Source organism: Echinops telfairi, unplaced genomic scaffold, assembly GCF_000313985.2.
Source record: "Echinops telfairi isolate 266 unplaced genomic scaffold, ASM31398v2 ScPeMD7_443;HRSCAF=831, whole genome shotgun sequence".
In the NCBI taxonomy this organism is placed as follows: domain Eukaryota; kingdom Metazoa; phylum Chordata; class Mammalia; order Afrosoricida; family Tenrecidae; genus Echinops; species Echinops telfairi.
The window spans coordinates 20,542,651-20,562,723 of NW_022104341.1; the positions used below are offsets into that span (position 1 = coordinate 20,542,651).

General features: G+C 37.0%; 1 protein-coding gene across 1 annotated transcript in view; it reads left to right on the plus strand.

The window, feature by feature from the left end:
- The window catches only part of DPYD (dihydropyrimidine dehydrogenase), a 1,157,760-nt gene that overhangs the window by 566,170 nt on the left and 571,517 nt on the right, over positions 1 to 20,073 (plus strand). The window contains exon 13 of the mRNA XM_045291906.1: positions 5,888 to 6,103. Coding sequence (XP_045147841.1) covers positions 5,888 to 6,103 — 216 coding nt within the window. The remainder of the gene's footprint in view (positions 1 to 5,887; positions 6,104 to 20,073) is intronic.

Genomic DNA, 20,073 nt, shown 5'->3' on the forward strand with positions numbered 1-20,073 from the left:
TTTCACAGGCATATGAGTCAGTTGACAATGCCATGGTTTGGTCTAGGTGCAACTTAGTCCTCAAGGTGACACCCTTGCTATTCAACAGTTTAACGAAGTCTTGTGAAGCATATTTACTGAAATGCAAGGCATCATTTACCTTCTTGCCTGCTATTTCCATGAGCATTGCTTGTGGATGCAAGAAAGATACAACTTTTAATAACTTCAATCTTTTCCCTATTTATCATGATGTTATCTATTGATCCAGTTTTGAGGGTTTTTATTTTCTGTACATTGAGTTTTAATCCATAGTCTTTGATCTTCATCAACAATGTGATTCAAATCATACTCACTTGCTGCATGCAAAATTGTGTTGTGTGTGCTAAGGTCATCTCAGGTTGTTATTAAGTCATCCCTCAATTCTGATGCAGCTTTCTTTTTCATAGAATCCAGCTTCTCTGATTATTTTCTTAGAATACAGATCAAATAAGTATGATAAAAGGATTCATATCTGACATGTACCTTTCCTAATCCTTTTTCCCATTTTATTTATTTATTTGTTTTTAAAATCATTTTATTGGGAGCTCTTACAGATATTATACCAATCCCAAATTCAATTAGATCAAGCATAATTGTACTTATCTTTCCTAAATTTAATTCATGCAGTATACTCTTGTTTTGTTGGACAAGCTGCTTCTTGACCAATGTGCAGGTTCCACATGAGCATAAGTGTCTGGAATTTCCATTCCTCTCAACGTGATCCAAAATTTGTTATGATTCACACAGTCAAATACCTTTGTATAGTCATTAAAGCACAGGTAAACATCTTTCTGGTATTCTCTATTTTCAACCAAGATCCATCAGCTGTCAGCAATTATATCCTTTGTGCCACCTTCCTTTCTGAATCCAGCGTGAATTTCTGGTAGTTCCTTATCAACATACTGCTACAATATATTGCTACTACTACCCTTAATATAACTTTCAGGTTATATTCATAATACTGTTCTATAATTCCCCCATTCTGTTATTATACTTTTTCCCCCTTTGAAATCGTTACAAATATGGATCTTTTCTAGTTGACTGGCCAGATAACGGTCTTCCAAGCGTACTAGTGAGTACTTCCAATGCTTGATTAGCACGTTGAAGCATTTACTTGTTAATTTCTTGTTATCATTTAAAAATGTTTAACGTGTTTGCAATGAAGAAGTCTTGCCAGATGCCATCACACTATCTCTAGCTTTGCTTCTATTACCAAAGCCATATTTTTCAAACACTGAACTTTCCTCTTTGCCACTAAATTTTGCATTATCACCTCCAGTAATTATCAATGAATTTTGATTGCTTGTTTGATCAATTTCAGAATAAAGAAATTAGTAGACTTCTTTAATTTTTTTTGCCACTAGTTTAGTCACTAGTGAATACATTTAAATAGTGTTTATATTATGAGGACTTACATGGAGGTACATAGATATTATCCTATTGCAGATCACATTGGATATTAAAATTTATCTTCAAATGTTATTTTTGATGATGAATGTAATGCCATTTCTTTTGGCTTCATCACATTCTTTTTCAAGCTTAGTAAACTATGGTTGCCCAACTCAAAGTAGCCAATACCAGTCCATTTCAACTCATTAATGCCTAGGGTATCAGTATTTATGTATTTCATTTAAATGTTGATGACTTGAAATTTTCCTATATTTATACTTTGTGAATTCCATGGTCTAATTATTAATGGATGGTTGCTGCTGCTCCTTTGTATTTTGAGTTGTACCCCTCAGCAAATGAGGGTCTCAAAAGCTTTGGTGCATCGCTGGTATTATAATCAACTCTACTCTGAAGAGACAGCTCTTTCCCAGTCATATTTAGAATATTTTTCATAGTGCTCATCATTGGCACTCTGTCTGATAATGTTTCTGCTATTTAGAAAGTTTTCAGAGGAAAATCTTTAGAAGTGGGCTACCTACTCATTATTCCTAGGGTGTTCTTTGTAATTTCCAATGGAAGCTATTCACTTTGGGGTTCACTGTTGATATTTGAAATACTGATGACACGGCATCCAGAATCACAACAAAACACAGCCATCACAATATGACAAACTGAGGACAAGTGGTACCACTGGTACCATAAACATTATGGATACACACACATATGAATATAAATATATATATATACACACACACACACACACACACACACATATTTGAAACAAAATTTATGTTTATCTCATCTAAACTCATTCTAAGCTTACTGGGATCTTATGCAAAAAAAAGAGGCAAGATACCAAAGGTCATTAATATGATACACTCAACATAAAATATCTGACTCGTTCTGCAAAGTCTTGCGTGGTGAAATTAAATGGGAGACACAGTGTTGTGTCTAAACAAGTACAGGTTATGATGAGGAAATTATTTTGGGAGGAACCACAGAAATTTGCTGGAGGAGCTGGCAACATGACTGACTTTGGAAATATTAGTTGGGTTTCTCAAAATAGACACACCAAGCAGTACAAAAATTCACCCTCAATACTCACCTCCCTTCAAAAAAATCAAAATGCATAATCGTTCCTGTGCCTGAGCCCATTGCGGCAGCCAGCGTGTCAGTCCGTCATGTTGAAGGCCTTCCTCTTTCCACCACCTCTCTATTTTACCAAGGATGATGTCCTTTTCCAGGGACTGGCTTCTCCTGATAACCTGCCCAAAGTATCTAAGTTGAACTTTCACCATCTGTACCTCTAAGCAGATAGAATTCAGGCCAGATTCCAAGACAGAGTTTTCTTTGTCCTTTTGGCAATTCATAGTCCTTTCAATAGTTTCTACCAGCACTGTGATTCCAATGCATCTGTTCTTTTCCAGTCTTCCTTCTTCAATGTCCAACTTCACATGCAGTTGAAAAGACTATGGCTTGGGTCAGGCATACCTTTGTTCTCAAAGTAACATCCTTGCATTCCAAAACCCTGAAGAGGTCTTGTGCAGCAGACTTTTATATAATGCAACAGGTCTTTGGTCTTTTGACTGCCTTTTCCATGAGGAGGACACACTCTTTGACAACTCAATCTTTTCTCTCTTTATCATGATGTTCCCTATTGGTCCAGTTGTAAGGATTTTGTTGTTTTTTATACTGAGTTGTAATCCATACTGATTTTATCACATAGTGCATTAAAAATGTTCTTTTATTTCAATGCATTCATTTTTTCTATATTAATCCTAATAGAAGTCATGCATTCATTTATAGAATCATGTAATTATCCAGCATCCAGATTGCTGTCTGTGTGTCTGTTATTGGTATTGACTAACACTCTTGGAAGACTGAAGGAACAATGATCAGAAACTAAAAACCTGGTCATTGTTGCTTTGGAAGTAACTATGAATAGGTTGGTTTACAGTAATGAAGACACACCTCCAAAAGGTTTTAGAATCTCTTGGAAATCTGAATTTAAAAGTTGAGATTAGGATTTGAGAAGAGTAATTTTGTGGTGAGAGCTAAAATTTGAGGTACATGAGTTTTCTGAGCAAGGGCACAAAGAGGGAAAATTCTTTTCAATTTCAGCAAAAGGTATCTGAGTGAGGATGTGGGTAGTGGTGAGGTGAACTGCCTGGATGATGTAGCACCATGAAAAAACCCACAGAGACCAAAACAAAATCACCATGGGTATACTCAGTGTGGACAAAGACTGCCTATTGCAAATGAGATTTAAAATTTTTCCTGTTGCACATATACATACATGTTAGTAGCTATCATTTTGTCAATAAAAGAAAAATGTATAAAAGATGTATTTCTTCTTTGAAGAGTTCTCTCTGTGTGTATTCCTTTCCCTTTTTTAGTTTGATTTGCTATGTGTGTGTGTGTGTGTGTGTGTTACAGCTTAAAGAAAATCATATAAAGTTTGTCCAGATCATTTATTTTCTATGTAGGTAGGTGAAAACCATCACTAGATTTTCAAAGCTAGGCTTAGTTTATTTAAAACTTCACAAATTAAGAAATGCCAGTTGAAATACAAAAGATGTCAGCCTCCTTCTTGAGTTATTGCATAATTCCATATATAGTTAACAATTCTGAAAAATGCATTCAACAGGAAAATAGATATTTGAAGACCAAACTATGAAATGAGAAGAAAGCCTGCGTATCATCCCAAATATCGGACTCTATGCAGTTCTGCTACCCACGCCAGTCGTAAAGCCACCTGATATTGTTACATGACTCCTCAAGTAGGAAGGGTACTTCTCCGTGTTTCCCAGTCTTAACTAACCTCTGTTCCCAGGAAGTTGTTCTTTAATCTAACCTAAATGTTGCTTTATTCAATTTAAATTATGACCACACAGAACTAAGAATATACTACCCAAAGTGGTTCCTATTGCACACTCATTCCTCCACATACCCACATGAACACACAACACACACACACACACACACACACACACACACCCATATTCTCCCCTCATATACTCCTAAAATTGTCAGACCTCAAATTATCGTCCATTCACTCTCAGGATACATTTTAGCTTTTGATTTTGCTATGAATCCTTTTACTGTTAACAAAATCCCGTGTGAGGACAAGAGAACTTCTGCTCACAGTACTGACCTCTGTTCAGAAACACGTTCCCACACCCAGAGCACCCTCTGCCAGAAGGGTCGGCCATGGAGAAGGCCAGGCACCTTGGCTACTTCTTCTGTCGAGGCCGGAGGCACATTAATGGTTCAGTGGGCAAGTTTGCTGCCTTTTTCACATATTAAGGGAACCCTACTTTGCATTATAAATGGTGGCAGGCCAGAAATAATTTCTATGCAAGGCATGGCAATCTTTATCTACACACAACACACTCCTGTAAAATTAAAGTTCTGCTCAAATAACTTTTCCTTTGAGTGATGATTCATTTAAGAGAATGGATTTCTTACTTTTGAATTAGGGCGCTCTGTCCATTCAGTAACCACCGTGGTTGAGACAAATCCATCCTTTCTGTATTTCCCAGTATTATTTGTCTTTCAGAGATAAACATACAGAGGAGGGAATGGAAGGCAGAGAAGAAAAGAGAAGAGAAGGGCTGGAAGCATGATTTTTCAAACAAAAGACCCGATGAGATCTTTAAGAATGTTTAATGTGCACCTACTCTGCTTCTGTGTGCCATGCACTTTGCAGGAGTGTTTTCATTGACTCCTTCCCAAAATCCTTTGGGTCACATCAGTATAGTGATCATTTTAGGAAGAGAAATGTAGTTTTGAATGCCAATTGAGGATTTTCACATTAACTGCATGGTACCATGTTGGTTCGTGTGTGTGTGTGTGTGTGTGTGTGTGTGTGTGTGTGTGTATACATTACCCACTTACCCACTTTCCAAAAGATGCCCACCGCCTGATAGCTTTATTTCTTGCATTTTCCAATATCCCTATGAGTCAGGAATTAGGAAACCAGTATTCCTGCTGCTATACTGAACACTGCAGAGGAAAAATGACAGGGACATGTCAGGTGGCTTCCTTAATATCATATCAACACTAAGGAGATTACTGGAAATTTAAGTTAGGCCTCTTGACTAGCTATTGACCATATCTCTGAACAATAAAGACCGTTTGCACAAATGAAGTGCAAAGGGTTAATAGGACCAGGTAGGTAAATTAAAACATCATTTCCGGTTGTGCTTGAATCTCAAGTGGTTTTAAAGAGAGTTTTTCATTTGCTTAATTGATTTCACTTCTGTTAACAGTGTGCACGCTCCCTCTTAGACTCAAAAAGGTGGTTGTCACAGGAATCCAGTTCACTGCTGAGTGACTCTTGGCAGGTTTCATCACGGTGAACAGAACGGTTTAATCTATACTAATTTGACCAGTGTGCTGAGGTGATGCTTTCTAAGGGGTTATAGGGGCAAATCGGATGTGATCCAAGACCAATGATTGGCGGTTTTGTGTTTTGCAGTCACAGTTTGGAGCTTCAGTTTCTGCCAAGCCAGAACTGCCCCTCTTCTACACGCCGATCGATCTGGTGGACATTAGTGTCGAAATGGCTGGATTGACATTTATCAATCCTTTCGGGCTGGCTAGTGCCACTCCAACTACCAGTGCGTCGATGATGAGAAGAGCGTTTGAAGCAGGATGGGGTTTTGCTCTGACTAAAACTTTTTCCCTTGATAAGGTAAGAACATATTCTTGAAGTCAAGTTTCTCTGTCTGCCATGCATTTTCGTTAAGGAATACATATGATACTGGTAAGATTTTTCAGACCAAAGGGGATTTGTTGTGAAGCTATTTGACCTGGCTGGAGAAGACAAGCAAGCGCTTTATCAACCAAAGGCCCGATGGAGTCTTCACCGTATGGAGCGAGCACACACTATGGCTCAGGGTGCCAGGCATTTGGCCTTAGTGTTTTTATTGAATCTTCCCAGTAATCCTGTGAGCTATCACCTACACTGATTGTTACAGGGGGAAAATAACAGTCTTGTGTGTCAGTTGACAATTTTGATATTAGCTATTTAGTATCTGTCTAGCTCCTGAAAAAAAGAAATTCCCTCACTAACAAGAATATGTTATTCACATATTAGTTTTCCCTTCCACTCGATCAGTCCTATTGGAGGTCAAGGGCACATACATCAAGGGCACTTGAAAAAGTTCCTGGAAAAATGGAATTAAAAGATAATAAAATTATCTTTTTCTCAGAGTGCATTATGTAGAGAGGGTATCAAAAATATAAATACTATAGAAACGATTGTTGCATTTATTAATCACAACTTAATGGATTTATAGGATGATAATATTCATTGCTTTGTGATTTCTGGATATGGAGGAATGAAAACACTTGCTTAGAGTTTTCATAGAGCCAGGGGAATTGTTTTGTACAAGATTCTGGGATCCAATTCAAGTCAAAATGAATATTTCAGTGCAATTCATTGGTGCTGATTGTGAACCATAAAAGCTTCTTAAATTTTTGAATCTAGAACTTTCTCCCAAAACATGTGCATTGGAGCTCACGCGACAGTAGACACAGTGCTCCAAGGAGGAGGGCACACTTGCGGGACAAGGAAGTCCAGGTTAAGATTGTGATTCATTCTTAAAACGACACAAAACACATACAACACATTTTCAAAGAGCAAATGCATGGTTTCAAAAGAGGATAATTTACAAAACAAAACATTGCATCCTTACACGATTTTGAATTAGAAAACAACAGCAGACTTTAATATTCTTACTCCCTTTATTGATAATATTTTAAATGATAAACCTAGGTATGTATTTAGCACTAATAGTTAGTAATAATTAATGTATAAGAATGTGTGAGCCTAGTGACTAAGAAAAGGGCATCATTATTTAAATCAGCCTTATCCTTAGCAAAGAAAATAGTGGAGAGCAGCCATGCCCCATTAAGCACATTCTGGCTTTCTTTCTCCTCTTCCTGGGATCAATAGCTGGCATTATTATGGCTAAAACAGTACAGCTGTCTTATTCTGACAGGGCTGCAAGATGCTGTGTGTAAGAATGGAAAAGAAAAATCAGAGAATGCTCCGCAGTTGGAAAACCAGTGCATGAAAAATAGAATAGATTTTTAACTAATCAATTAATGGGAAATTCTCTTCACATAATTAAGCTAAAATTTTAAAACACTTTAATTAAACAAGGTACAAAATGGATAGAATTCACTGGCTTCCACTTAAGAATATCATGAATCAATTGTTTATAACCAGTGTAGAATATTGATTATATATTTGTCTTTGTTTTAGTTCATGCTTTAAGGATTACTGTGAAGCAGTAATCAAATGGTTAATCCATTAGGGAAAACTGAGTCTCAGATAGCTTTATATTTGCTATTCTATTTTAAAAACTCATATGTAAACAGCATTAGGTGTCTCATATAAGTGAAGATTTGGAGCCAAAAAAAGAGAGTTTTCTTTGAATGCATTGTTTTCCTTGCTTGTGAAAATTGAATTCTGATTTCATCAGAAACATCTGTCTGTACTCTTGGTGATGTGCATTGATCTGTGGTACTGTCTCTTTCAGTAAACGAGAAACGGTTGCTTCCACTAGGATCACCAACAGTTATAAATATGGAAGCTAACTTCCTTCTAAATATCCGATTAGAATTTAATCTACCAATTCATAAGTCTGTAATCTACCAATTCATAAGTCTGCAAAAGGAGTATTATGCACAAAAGGAAATTTGGCACAGGACATAGAAGGGGATTTAGGACACTTTATTTGATGGTGGTACCACAAAATATTTATGCAGAGACTATTTTAAGCATATTAGTGAAGGCTGTAATTTGTACAGGCTTATAAATTGCCACTTTCAAAAATGACTATTTTCATAGATGATTTTCCAAAATAATCAGTTTTCCTTTACTCTTTTGTTTTGTTTTGTTATGTTGTCCCTAATTTATGAGTAAGCCTGTTGTGAATATGTACATATGCCTAAGGAGTTCTCCCCCTTTTATGGATGAGAACATGGGAATGATAACACATGGTTTTCCCAGCCCTTTAGTCTAAATATTCTACGTACTCTATATTGTGTGACATTATAGAATACCAATTTTGATTAGCCGTATTATAATTTATTAGGCCAATTCAAAGAGCTGCTTAAAATATATTAAAATTCAAAATCTTGACATTTGAAATTTGGATGTTCTTAATATGACAAAGGTTATTCTATGGAGTTTTGTTATCCTATGAAATATTAATATTTCAAAATACAGTTTTGATGAAGTACAATTTTCCCAGCCTGCATATGATAAAGAAATTAAATGCTTACCAAGGGAGTTCCATAAAAATTAGAGCCCTGCCTGAACATCTGCCGGAAATTGTATTATCCTGTCCTGCTGACAGCGGGGCTCTTTCCTTGTTTTTCTAGATTGACAGCTGAATATTGCACTGATTTCTGCAGCAAATATGTTTAGGTGAACTTTGTTTCCCTGTTTTCATTTTTGGGGGGAGTTCAGAACATGCTTTTGATATTCATCCTATATTTTTTTATACTCTTGACATTTGTAGATGCCAGATTGAGGTCTAATATGCTGTAGCAACGATAGACCATTGACTTACAGTGAAATGCCAGTTGATATCTCAGTAAACAGAAATATTATTCTTTACTGTGCAGTCTGTATAAAAGCTGTACACGCTTTCTTTAGGGAGGCAAATGATCAGATTTTTAATGTCAAATATAAAAAGATCTGTGTTTGCTTCTGTGTTAAATAACATCAAAGATGGATTTTATTAACTTTGGTCCTTCTCCCCAAATCAGTCTTTCCAAGAATGTCCAAAAACACCTGGATTGCCTTGCATGAGATTATGTTTATGTTTTATAAAAATGATTATGTTATATTTAAAAAATAATTATAGATTATCATGTTTCCTTATAAATATATTTTGAGCTCAAGCTTAAATTTTATAAAGTCAAGGATAAATCAACCTGTCAAGAGTAAAGTAAAGCTAAATGATCTAAACAAATCCAATAATGTTCTGTTTAACAGAGACGAATAGAAACTGTTCAGATGACAGAAAATAGCCTCTTGCCCTATGTTCACATTATATTGATAGGGAATAGATAAAAAATAAATATTTTCAGTATCCATCTCCATAAAGTTTGTTCTCACAGAGATTTTTATGCTATATATTGTGAGTAGATATTACCTAACGAACAGTGAGTTGCCAATATCTTTATCACTGCACATATTAATAAGCTAATAAAGAAGTCTTTATTGTTGTCCTAATTCAAATTCAATCCTTATATATGCTTCATTTATAAACTATATAGGCAGTAGAATAAATACATGATTGATTTTTAGTAAGAAAAGGTGTTGGAGGTCCATGCTCTGTTTTCATAAGTACTGAATGTTGTGTACATACATGCATATCTCATAGATGTTTATATTGCATACATAATTTTATGTATTTTTAAAATTTAAAATTGATAAATATTAAAGTTTCTTCATTATTTCTTTGGAGCCAAAGTATTTATTATAGCTATTCCCATAAAATACAACCTTATATCACCCGAAAAAGTATCCATATATATATTTTTTAGCATAGCAGTTCTAAAACATAATGTAAGAAAATATTAGATTGCCCTGTTTGCCTTTGATAAATATTTTATAAATATTTATTGAATAAATTAATTAATAAGGGAGTAGATTTTTAACAGCAATATATTGAGTGCCCCCCCAAAACAGCTCTATGAACAGTGAGCCCCCCCAAAATTGATGGTCCTGAGTACTGATCTCAATCAAAGGTGAAAAGGCCCATTTATATTTTCATATCACATGTTTGGACATCTATATATGCCTATATATTAAAGTGTCACAGAATTTCTCAATGTATTTTAAAAGTTAAGTTGTTACATAGGCTTTTAAAATGCAAAGTCATTTTGATAAAAGAGATTAATAATCACACAATACTAGGAAGGGACACAGAAATCTCCTGACCCAACTATGTAAGTGAATACATCAGTAAGATTTTTGGTTTTTTTTCAGATAATTTTATTGGGGGCTCTTACAACTCTTGTTACAATCCATACATCAATTGCATCAGACACATTTGTACACATATTGCTGTTATTCTTTTCTAAACCTTTACCTTCTATTAAGCCCCCGGGACCAGCTCATCTTTTCTTCTCTCCCTCTTCTCTGTGCCCTCTTGACCTCTTGATAGATTCTAGATTGTTGTTATTTTTATATCTCACAATGACCACTGCCCCCCTGTTGTTCTTCCCCCCTGGAGGGGTGTGGGGGGGTTATGTGCCAATTCATTGTGATCAGTTTCCCCTCTACCCCACCTCTCTCCACCTTTCCCCTACCCTTTCAGTAGTCTTAATAGAAGAAATGTCGACTGGTCTTTAATACTTCCAGTGAAAGGAACATGGTTTATCCTTAAAGCAGCGTGTTATAGCCATTGTGTTACTTGCTATCAAGCTCTCGCTAACCCGCTCATTTGCCATTTGCACCGTCTCTGATAGCTTGAGTCTATCATGCCAGTCTCTGTGTACTCCGAGCATCTTTCAGAAAACATTCTGATGGGATCCATGATTTCCATTGGCGCATTTTTTGGTTCCCAACTTTTTCCTTCTCGTCTATCTCAGTTTGTAAGCTCTGCTGAAACCTGTCCACCTTGATGATAATACTGGTATTTGAAATATTGGTGGAACAACTTCTAGAATCACAGTGACACACGAGCCACTGTAGTATGGCACACTGAGTGGTAGGTGGCGGGTGCTAGTTGTGGAAGGACTCAGTTCTGTAAAGCTCTACGTGTGCCTTCACGAAAGTGGCATCCATTTTTCCTACGTTTCCTTCTGAGACACCGTGAAATATGTTAATCCAATTTAGTCTCATAAAAAAATTATTGACTTTAAAATAGAGGTTTTTTGTTTTGCTTTTCCAAAGTAAATATGTACTCTAAAGGACTTCTAATAGATTTAGAGCTTCTGTAGCATAAGAAAAAGCATGTTTTTTTAATGAGAATCTCTATTTCTGTTTCAAAATCATGAGGTGAACATATTGTTATATTTTAGTGGTTGCTGTTCAAACCTATTCATATTAATATTGTAGTTAGGTGCCATTGAATTGACTTGGATAGTAATCCCAATGACACACTAGAACTCATTATCTGGTCTCCTGGTTGTAATCTCTATAATCACAGATTGCTCGGTCTTTCTCCTACAGAGCTATTGGGTGAATCTGAACTGCCAACTTTTCGGTTAAAAGATAAAAGTCTAAATTTATTGCTACCAGAGTTCTTTATTCCTTTTACTAACTGCGATCTTTTAAGCTTTTAGAATTTGCAGTGTTAAGGGTTTATTTTTTACTTTGAATTTTTTTTTACATTTTATCCTGACCATATCCCAATAAGACAAATAATAATAGCTTTTATTTTCCCCCCAATTGAATAGGCTGATAAAGTTAAACACAGTCCTTATGTCTGAAAGCAACAGTTATTTATTGGTTTGCAGTTATGTAAGTTGAACTTGGCTAATGTGGCCTGTTCTGCTTCACCTGGGTCTGCGGGGCTCCTGCGCACATTCGTCATCAGCTGGAGGGGTTTGGAAGCACTGGCATGCGGGCTTCCCATATCTGCCTGGGACCTCAGCCAGTGTTGCTGTAATCATTGAGTTGACTGGTCTCTCTTCATAATCTACCTTACATCAAGGTCTCGCATTCTCAGGGAAGCTAGCTTAAGACGTTCACCAGCTAGCAGTGACCTAAGAGGGTAAAAGTTGAAGCTGAAAGCACCCTTAAAGGAAAAATCACCGAAGTGTGCACTACCATTTCCACGGTGTACTCATGATCAAGGTCAGCACAAAGTCAGGTCCGATTCAAGAAGTATGGACATGCCATCCATTTATTAATGAGGCAACAGCCACATCATACTCTAAAGGACCATGCTTGCAAGATGGAGAGATTATTGCTGTCATTTTGTAAAACAATATTCTAGCTTACTCTTTGCTCACAATAATTCACATTACACCCATTTACAACATGAAGCCACACTTTCCAAGATACCTATAATAACATCCAATTATAATATTGGCCTTTTGATCTAACCATGACCTTTTGATCTTGTCAACTCCAAATGGATATGAGGTTCCAAGGATACAGTTGCATGGTTTCTTATTTTTCATTCAGGGGTCTATGAAATAGGAAGACAGATGATCCCTGTAGAATCAATTGCTAATGAGCTAATTTTAACCCATAGTAACCACGTGAGTGTCAGGAAGACATGGTGCCTTCTGAAGTGTGAAGGAGCCTTGGTGACAGCGTAGTTTTATGTTGGGCTGCTACCCACAAGACAGCAGCAGCTGGAAACCATCAGTGGCTCCCCTGAAGACAGAGGAGTCATTCTATTCCTTACAGAGTGACAGGCGTGGAACCCCACGGAGGCAATTCTGCTCTGTTCTGTGGGTTCACCACGATTTGGAATGGACTCTAGTGCAGAGGGTTGGGTTTTCTGTGAAGTTTCCAGTGGGTGGTTGCTTTCAGAAATAAGCTTTTCTTCAGAGGTGCCTCGGGATGAACTCTAACCACCAATCTTTTCGTTAGCATTTACTGAGTTTACTTACGATTTGCATGCAAGAATCCCCATCCTCTCTGTCTACAATAATACGAGCAATAGAACGACAATTGAAGGGTCAGCGAAAACACTACTCCTGGGGTCCCAGTTCACATATACAGAATCCACTCCAAATTCCACAGTTGAAACAAGTCTCTGTGGTCCATGGGTGGCTGCAGACGAGCTTTTTCAGTAATACACGTGTCTCAGTCTTCTTAGGGTGCTTTCTAAAAGAAAAAAAAAAGGTCCTATCCAAATAGTGGCTTCTAAGGGATCTTCTGGGCCAATTAAATGTAAGATAGATCGATTGGCTCCAAAGGTTATAGAAACTAGTTTTTGGATTTCAAGGGGACTATTTTGATAGATTTACTCAAAGGACACAGGACCATCATAAGCGCTTATTAGGAAGAAGGCTGAGAATTGAATTGGGGAGAAGAAAGTCCAGGGAATCTGTGCTGGAGAATGTTTTCTTGTCACAACGATACGCATACTTATTACTTGAGGATAGTTATTTCTGCCCCACAGGAATGTTGCTGGAAATCCTGCCTCCATGGACAACAGTCCTGGCCGTATTGCTATGGTTCCCAAAAGCCCACAAATACTTAAACAGAAAACTATTTGACCATTTTAAGGTTACCCTAAGTCCAGATTTGATGGGGTGTAAATCAGACAATGCGAAGTGCCTCATTGAAGGGTAACAGACAGGAAATAACGCACTCAGTTGTGTATAAATCTAAATGGAGGCGACATCAAGAAATGAAAGCTGTACATTTTGATATTATTGTTTAATACCAGTTTCTATGTTTTCTAACACATCGTCATTCTCTGGGGACTTGCACATCTCTGTGCCTCTGGAAGCTGGCCACAGTTATTTCAAATATCATGGTGAACAAGTTTCAGGGAAGGCTCCAGACTAAGAACAGATTCGAAAGAAGGAATAGTCAATGTACTTCTGAAGGATTAGCCACTGAAAACTTCATGAATAACAGCAAAATAATGTCTTATATGGTGCCAGAAGATGAGCCCCTAACATTGGAAGGTACTGCGTGTATGACTGAGAAGAGCCATTTCCTCAAAGTGGAATTCACCTTACTGAAAGTACAGCTTTTCAGACCTTCATTTGTCGAGAAGCCAGACTCAAAATGAGCAGAAATGACTATTAGTCATAATGTAGAATTTACAACTATATAAATCTCAGAAATTTGGGATTTATTAAAAATAAAATGGAATTAATAAACATTGATTTGTTAAGTATTAATGAGATGGAGTGGCTTAGTAATGGATATTTTGAACTAGACGATCATGTGATTTACTATGAGAGGAATCCCACATTCAAAATTAATGGCACTGCACTCAACTTCAAAATTAATGGCACTGAACTCAACTTCAAAAGTGTTCAAAAAGAACACTTCAAGATCTGTCTTGAAGTTCATTGCTGTGAGTGAAAGAATATCTACAAGGAACACCAGTAATGCATCTATTATTCAAGTGTATGGGCCAGCCCCTAAAACTAGTGATGGAAAGATTGAAGAATTCTGTCAACTTCCTCACTCTGAAATTAATCAAACATGCAATCAAGATGCATTGATAATTACTGAATATTGGAATAGGAAATTTTGAAACAAACAGGAAGGATTAATATTTGGAAAATATGGTCTTATTGATTGCAACAAAGTTGGATATGGCATGATTATAGTTGTCAAGACCAATGACTTCTTCATTGCAAACATCTTTTGTCAACGCATAAATGGCCACCATACACACAGACCTCACCAGATGAAACACATAAGAATCAATTGACTACATCTGTGGGAAGAGATGGTGGATAAGCTCAATATCCTTTGTCAAAGCAAGGCTAGGGACTAACTGAGGAATGGACCATCAGTTGCTCATATTCAGGGTAAGGTTATGTTAATGCTAAAGATTTTTTACTGAGTGAAATTACTGAATTACAAAAGGAAAAAATATTTTCTGAAACTATGGTTAGGAAAAATATCAGGAAAAACTTTTTATACCCAAAGAAACAGACCTTGATGGTTCCCAGGTGTGAGAGGGGAAATGGAAAAATGAACACACAAAAGATTAGAGTGTGGATAGGGGTTTACTTTGGTGAAGAGGAAGCAGATTTCCTACAGGAGATAAAAAGTTTAACAAAAAAGGAGGGAATGGTGATTAGTGGAAACAGGGCAAGCTATTGTGAAGTTTTATTGTCTAAGCTGTTGAATGTAAAAATGATCTTATATGTAAATCCTCACATAATTCACAATAAAACATTTAAAAAGAAAAATAGGGGCAAGTGATTTAAAGATACATTTCTCTAAAAGAGGGGATTCATATGGCAAATAAGCCCTCAGTATAATGTACCACAATATTAGTGCACATGATGAAAGTGCCATTGAAGGTGGCACTCAATGTAATTATACACAATTAATATTAAAAATGAAATACCAATACACACTGAGTATCCTAGACCAAATTTATAAACAAACACATGCACACACTGTCACACACAAGCTGCCAATACCAAAAGGTGGTAAGAATTCAGAACAAGTAGAAACCTCATACACTGCTAGAAGTGCAAAATGCACAGCTACTTTGAACAAAGGATACTAGTGTGTTGGGAAATTAACATGCACTTCTTCCGAGATCAAGCAAGCCTGCGCACTCATGTGCATTTTCCAAACGGAAGGGTGATGATGTATTTCTGAAAATGAATGTGCCTAGCAGTCTTATTTGTAAGAAAGAAACTGAGAACAATACAATCATTCATCAACTAGAGGCACATGACCAAATCATGATACTTCCAGTCATAGGGACATTCTCATCAATAAAATAGGACAAATTCCGGCCATATGCAACAACACAATTCAACATCAAATGAGAACTGACTACAGAGAAGCATGAGGGGATACTTTTTTAATAATGATAGCATTGCATCTTTTGAGAAGGGTGGTGGTTTTAAGACTGTGTGATTTAAGCATTTAAGTTATATTTCAAGAAACAAATACTCTTTAGAAAGAAAACAAACAAGACAATTAAAATACGTTTGTGGGAGCCTTGAGTACACCCCACCTGAATTTGGAGAACAACTCCAACGCAGCACGGATGCATGAACATCGATGGCCAATACCAGTCTACTTGTGATATCACGTATGAGGAACACAACCAAACAACAAAGTTAAAGCCATCTAGTCAGTGCTGACTCATAGAGCCCGTATAGGACAGGGTAGAAATTCTCCAGTGAGTTTAAGAGAATGTGAGTCTTTATGGGAGTAGAAAGCCGTGTCTTTTTCCCTCAGAGTGCCTGGTGGTTTTGAACTACTGACCTTGTGGATCACAGCCCAACAAGTAACCACTATGCCTCCAGTAAGTCATTTAAAATACAGGGGGAAAAAAGACCAAAATAGATTTTAAAAGACACTCTGAAACTTGCTCTTGAACATAGAGTAATTAAAGTGAATGAAGAATGATCTGAAATGTAAACCCCACCTAATTTATAATGAATTTTTTAAAAAGATATCCTAAATGACCCAGAAAAAAACAAATAACATTAATGAAAGAAGTGATGACCTAGAAGAGTTGAACAAAACATTTCAAAAAGCAACTAGAGAAGACAAAGTAAAGCATTATAATTACTATTGTAATCAACTATGTATAAGGCCTGGAGTTTGAAAGCCAACAGGGAAGAAAATTCAATATTTCTTAAAGTGAAAGAAATGAAGAAAAAATCAAGCCCCAAGCTGCAATATTGAATCTTTTTGGACAGCACATTGAATGATTCATGGTGCATCAAAAGAAGGTGGAAGAATTGCATAGATTTATTGTACCCAAAATAATTGGTGGTGTACATTAACTACTTCAAGTGGTACCCTCTTGCAAGAACCAATGGTGTGGAAAGAAGTTCAAGCTGTACTGAAGGCATCAGCTAAAACCAAGACTCCAGTAATTGATGAAATACCAATGGAAATTTATTTCAAAACTGATGCACTGCTAGATTCCTTAGTCTCTAATAAGACATTTGAGGACATCTACCTGTTCAAGTGCATGGAAACCATCCGTATCTGTCCTCATTACAAAGAAAGATGACCCAACAGAATTATATCAAAATTTCATTAATTTTACCTGCAAGTACAATTTTGCTGAAGACAATTAAAGAATGGTTACAGTAGTACATCGATAATGAGGGTTCAGAAATTCAAGCTGGATTCTGAAGAGGAAATGGAATGAGAGGTATTGTTACTGATACCAGTTGGATCTTGGCTAAAAGAAGAAACTATTAAAAAAACTCTGTGTGTGTGTGTGTGTGTGTGTGTGTGTGTGTGTGTTTGTACTGTCCAAATGCATTACCCTTTGAGGATCATACCAAACTGCACATACCATTGAGAAGAGTGGGCATGCCAGAACACTTGATCCTGCTCCTGGATTAATAGACTGCGCATACAGAAAAAGGGGACACTGCTGGTTTTAAGACCCAGGTAAGATGTGCATCAGGAGCTTAGCCATTCACCATACTTAGTTAATTTGTATGTTGAGCACATAAGCCAAGAAGCTGGACTATATGAAGAAGAACACTGAATAAGGATCAGAGGAGGTCTCACTAATAACCTGCAACATACAGAAGCCACCACCTTACTTGCTAAAAGTGAAGAAGCCTTGATGTCTTTATTGATGGAGATCAAGTCATATAACCTTCAGTATGATGATCAAATAATATAGCCTTCAGTCTGGATTACAGTGAATATAAAGAAAATAAAAATCCTCAACAGATGTCATCATAAATAGGGAAGAGATCTAAATTGTCAAGGATGCCATCGCATATGGGTGTGTGACCCCAGTGACCCATTGAAGCAGTAATCAATAAATCAAAGACTTATTTCACTGGGTAAATTTGCAGCACAAGACCTTTCAAAAAGTGTTGAAGAGCAAACGTCGCTATAAATACTAAGGTGTGCCACAGCATTTTCATTAGTCTTATATACTGTATGCCTCAAAGCATGTGAATTAACCGTTGGCAAAGATCGTTGACAGTACCATCGGTGCCAGAGGAGTGACCAGACACATATGCCTGGAAGGGCGTACAGCCTGGATGCTCCTTGGAAGTGAGGATGATAATACTTTGTCTCATGTCCTTTGGACATGTTATCAGGAGAGACCAGTCTCCGTAAAAGGACATCATCATTAGTCAAGTAGCGGGTCAGTGGAAAAGAGGAAGATTCTAAACAAAATAAATTTTCATTGTGGTTATCACCATGGGTTTAAACAATAATAATTGTAAGGATGACTCAGGGCCAAGTGATCTGTTTTTCATGGGATAGTGATGAATAGGAAGCAAGTTGATGGCACCCCTGCCAACGTATACTTCACAGCAATACTTCTTTACTCACCCATGTATCTATGAGCTCATTCAGAACACGATAAATGGAGACACTTAGAAGTCACTGGTCCAGAGAAATTGTGAAATTAATTTAATCACACATTGACAAAGCCTCCTATGTGTCAGGGTATATTTCTTGATTAGGGTCAGGAGATGTTCCTTGATTACACTCCCACTGTATCAATGGTTCCTGCTCCTTGTCAAATTTGTTTCTCTCTGTTACTGGCTCTATTTCCTGTGCTCTTGATTCTATACTGAGGTTTTGGTTTTTGTTATTTTTGTACATGACCCATGTGTTCAGCTGAGTAGTCTTTTCAGCCTGTGTCAACCCGAGAGCGTTATGGAGCGATGATTCCTCCGTTCATTTTCAATGATTGCTTTTAGTTATACTTACCAAGAATGAAACTATAAAACTTAAAACAAAAACTAATTTAGAGACTCTATGACTTTCCATTCCAGTTTATGTCCAGCTGCTTGCAACAGTGCTTTAGGATTCTTAGAATTCCCATGATCTACCTCAGAAGATATATCAGGACCTGCTTTAAATATATATGTACTCTTAACAAAGGGTATTATCACAGCACTCTTGAATAGATCTTTAGCCTGAGGCCATGTCTCTCTCCAGGACTGTTTCCCCCTGAAACTGAAAGAAACAGATTCACTTTTGAACTCTAGGTTCTGGGCCTTTTACTATAAATTGTGGTTGGCAAAATATATGGATGCTTCTTTATTTTGCTCTCTTGCAGTAACTTATTATTCATTTATTAAAAAAACACTCAAATGTTTCTTTAAGCATTCTGTCTAGAGATATCCTTAGGCAGCTCTACAAATGCAACAGGCATCATTTTGTATTCCAAATTGTCACCAATGACATTCTTGCCAATTTTTCTGCCATTATATAACACAGGCTGCACTTTTTCCAGCCCCCAATAACATTTTTCACAGTGCCTTTCAAGACTCAACTAAAAATCTTTCCCAATTCTAGCCTTTGCTACCAGAACATTCTCAGTCTTTCAGGCTTCTACCCATTTCTCATGCCCAAAGCTGGTGGCACCTGGTTTATATTGTTGTTATGTTAACAAACATAACTGATTTTTTAAAATAATTTTTCTATTGCTGGATATAAAACCACTTAATTCAGTGGCTTAAATACACACACACACAAAACATCATTTACTCTTGATTCTGCATGTTGACAACCTTGTAATGTCTCAGATTGGTTAGCTGGCCTTTGTTCCGTGCGTTTTTGGCTGGCCTTGCCCACATGCTCACTCACGCCTTTGCAATCATTTGGCAGATGGCTGGGGGGCTGGCTAGTTCTTGATGACTTCACTCACATGACATCATCCTCAAATGACATGATGGGCCTGTCATTCTCCATATGGTCTCCTCTTCAAGGAGACTAGACTCCTTGTTCTGAGAAGGCAAAAGGAAATGGCAGGCCTCTTGAAGCATAGCTCATAAATCATACAATATAATTTGCTCTGTATCCTATTGAAAAGAACAAGTCACAAGGACATACCAGGCACAGGACACAGAAATCGCTCCTCCTATCAAAGGATTGGAATGCACTCCATCGGATTTGAACCAAGGTCTATTTTGATGGTAAGTGCATGCTCTTTTCTCTATGCCATGGGGCTTCAGAATTTGCCCTTGCTGAATCTCATTCTTTTATGTCTGAGATGAGACAGTTTGAGTGCATCT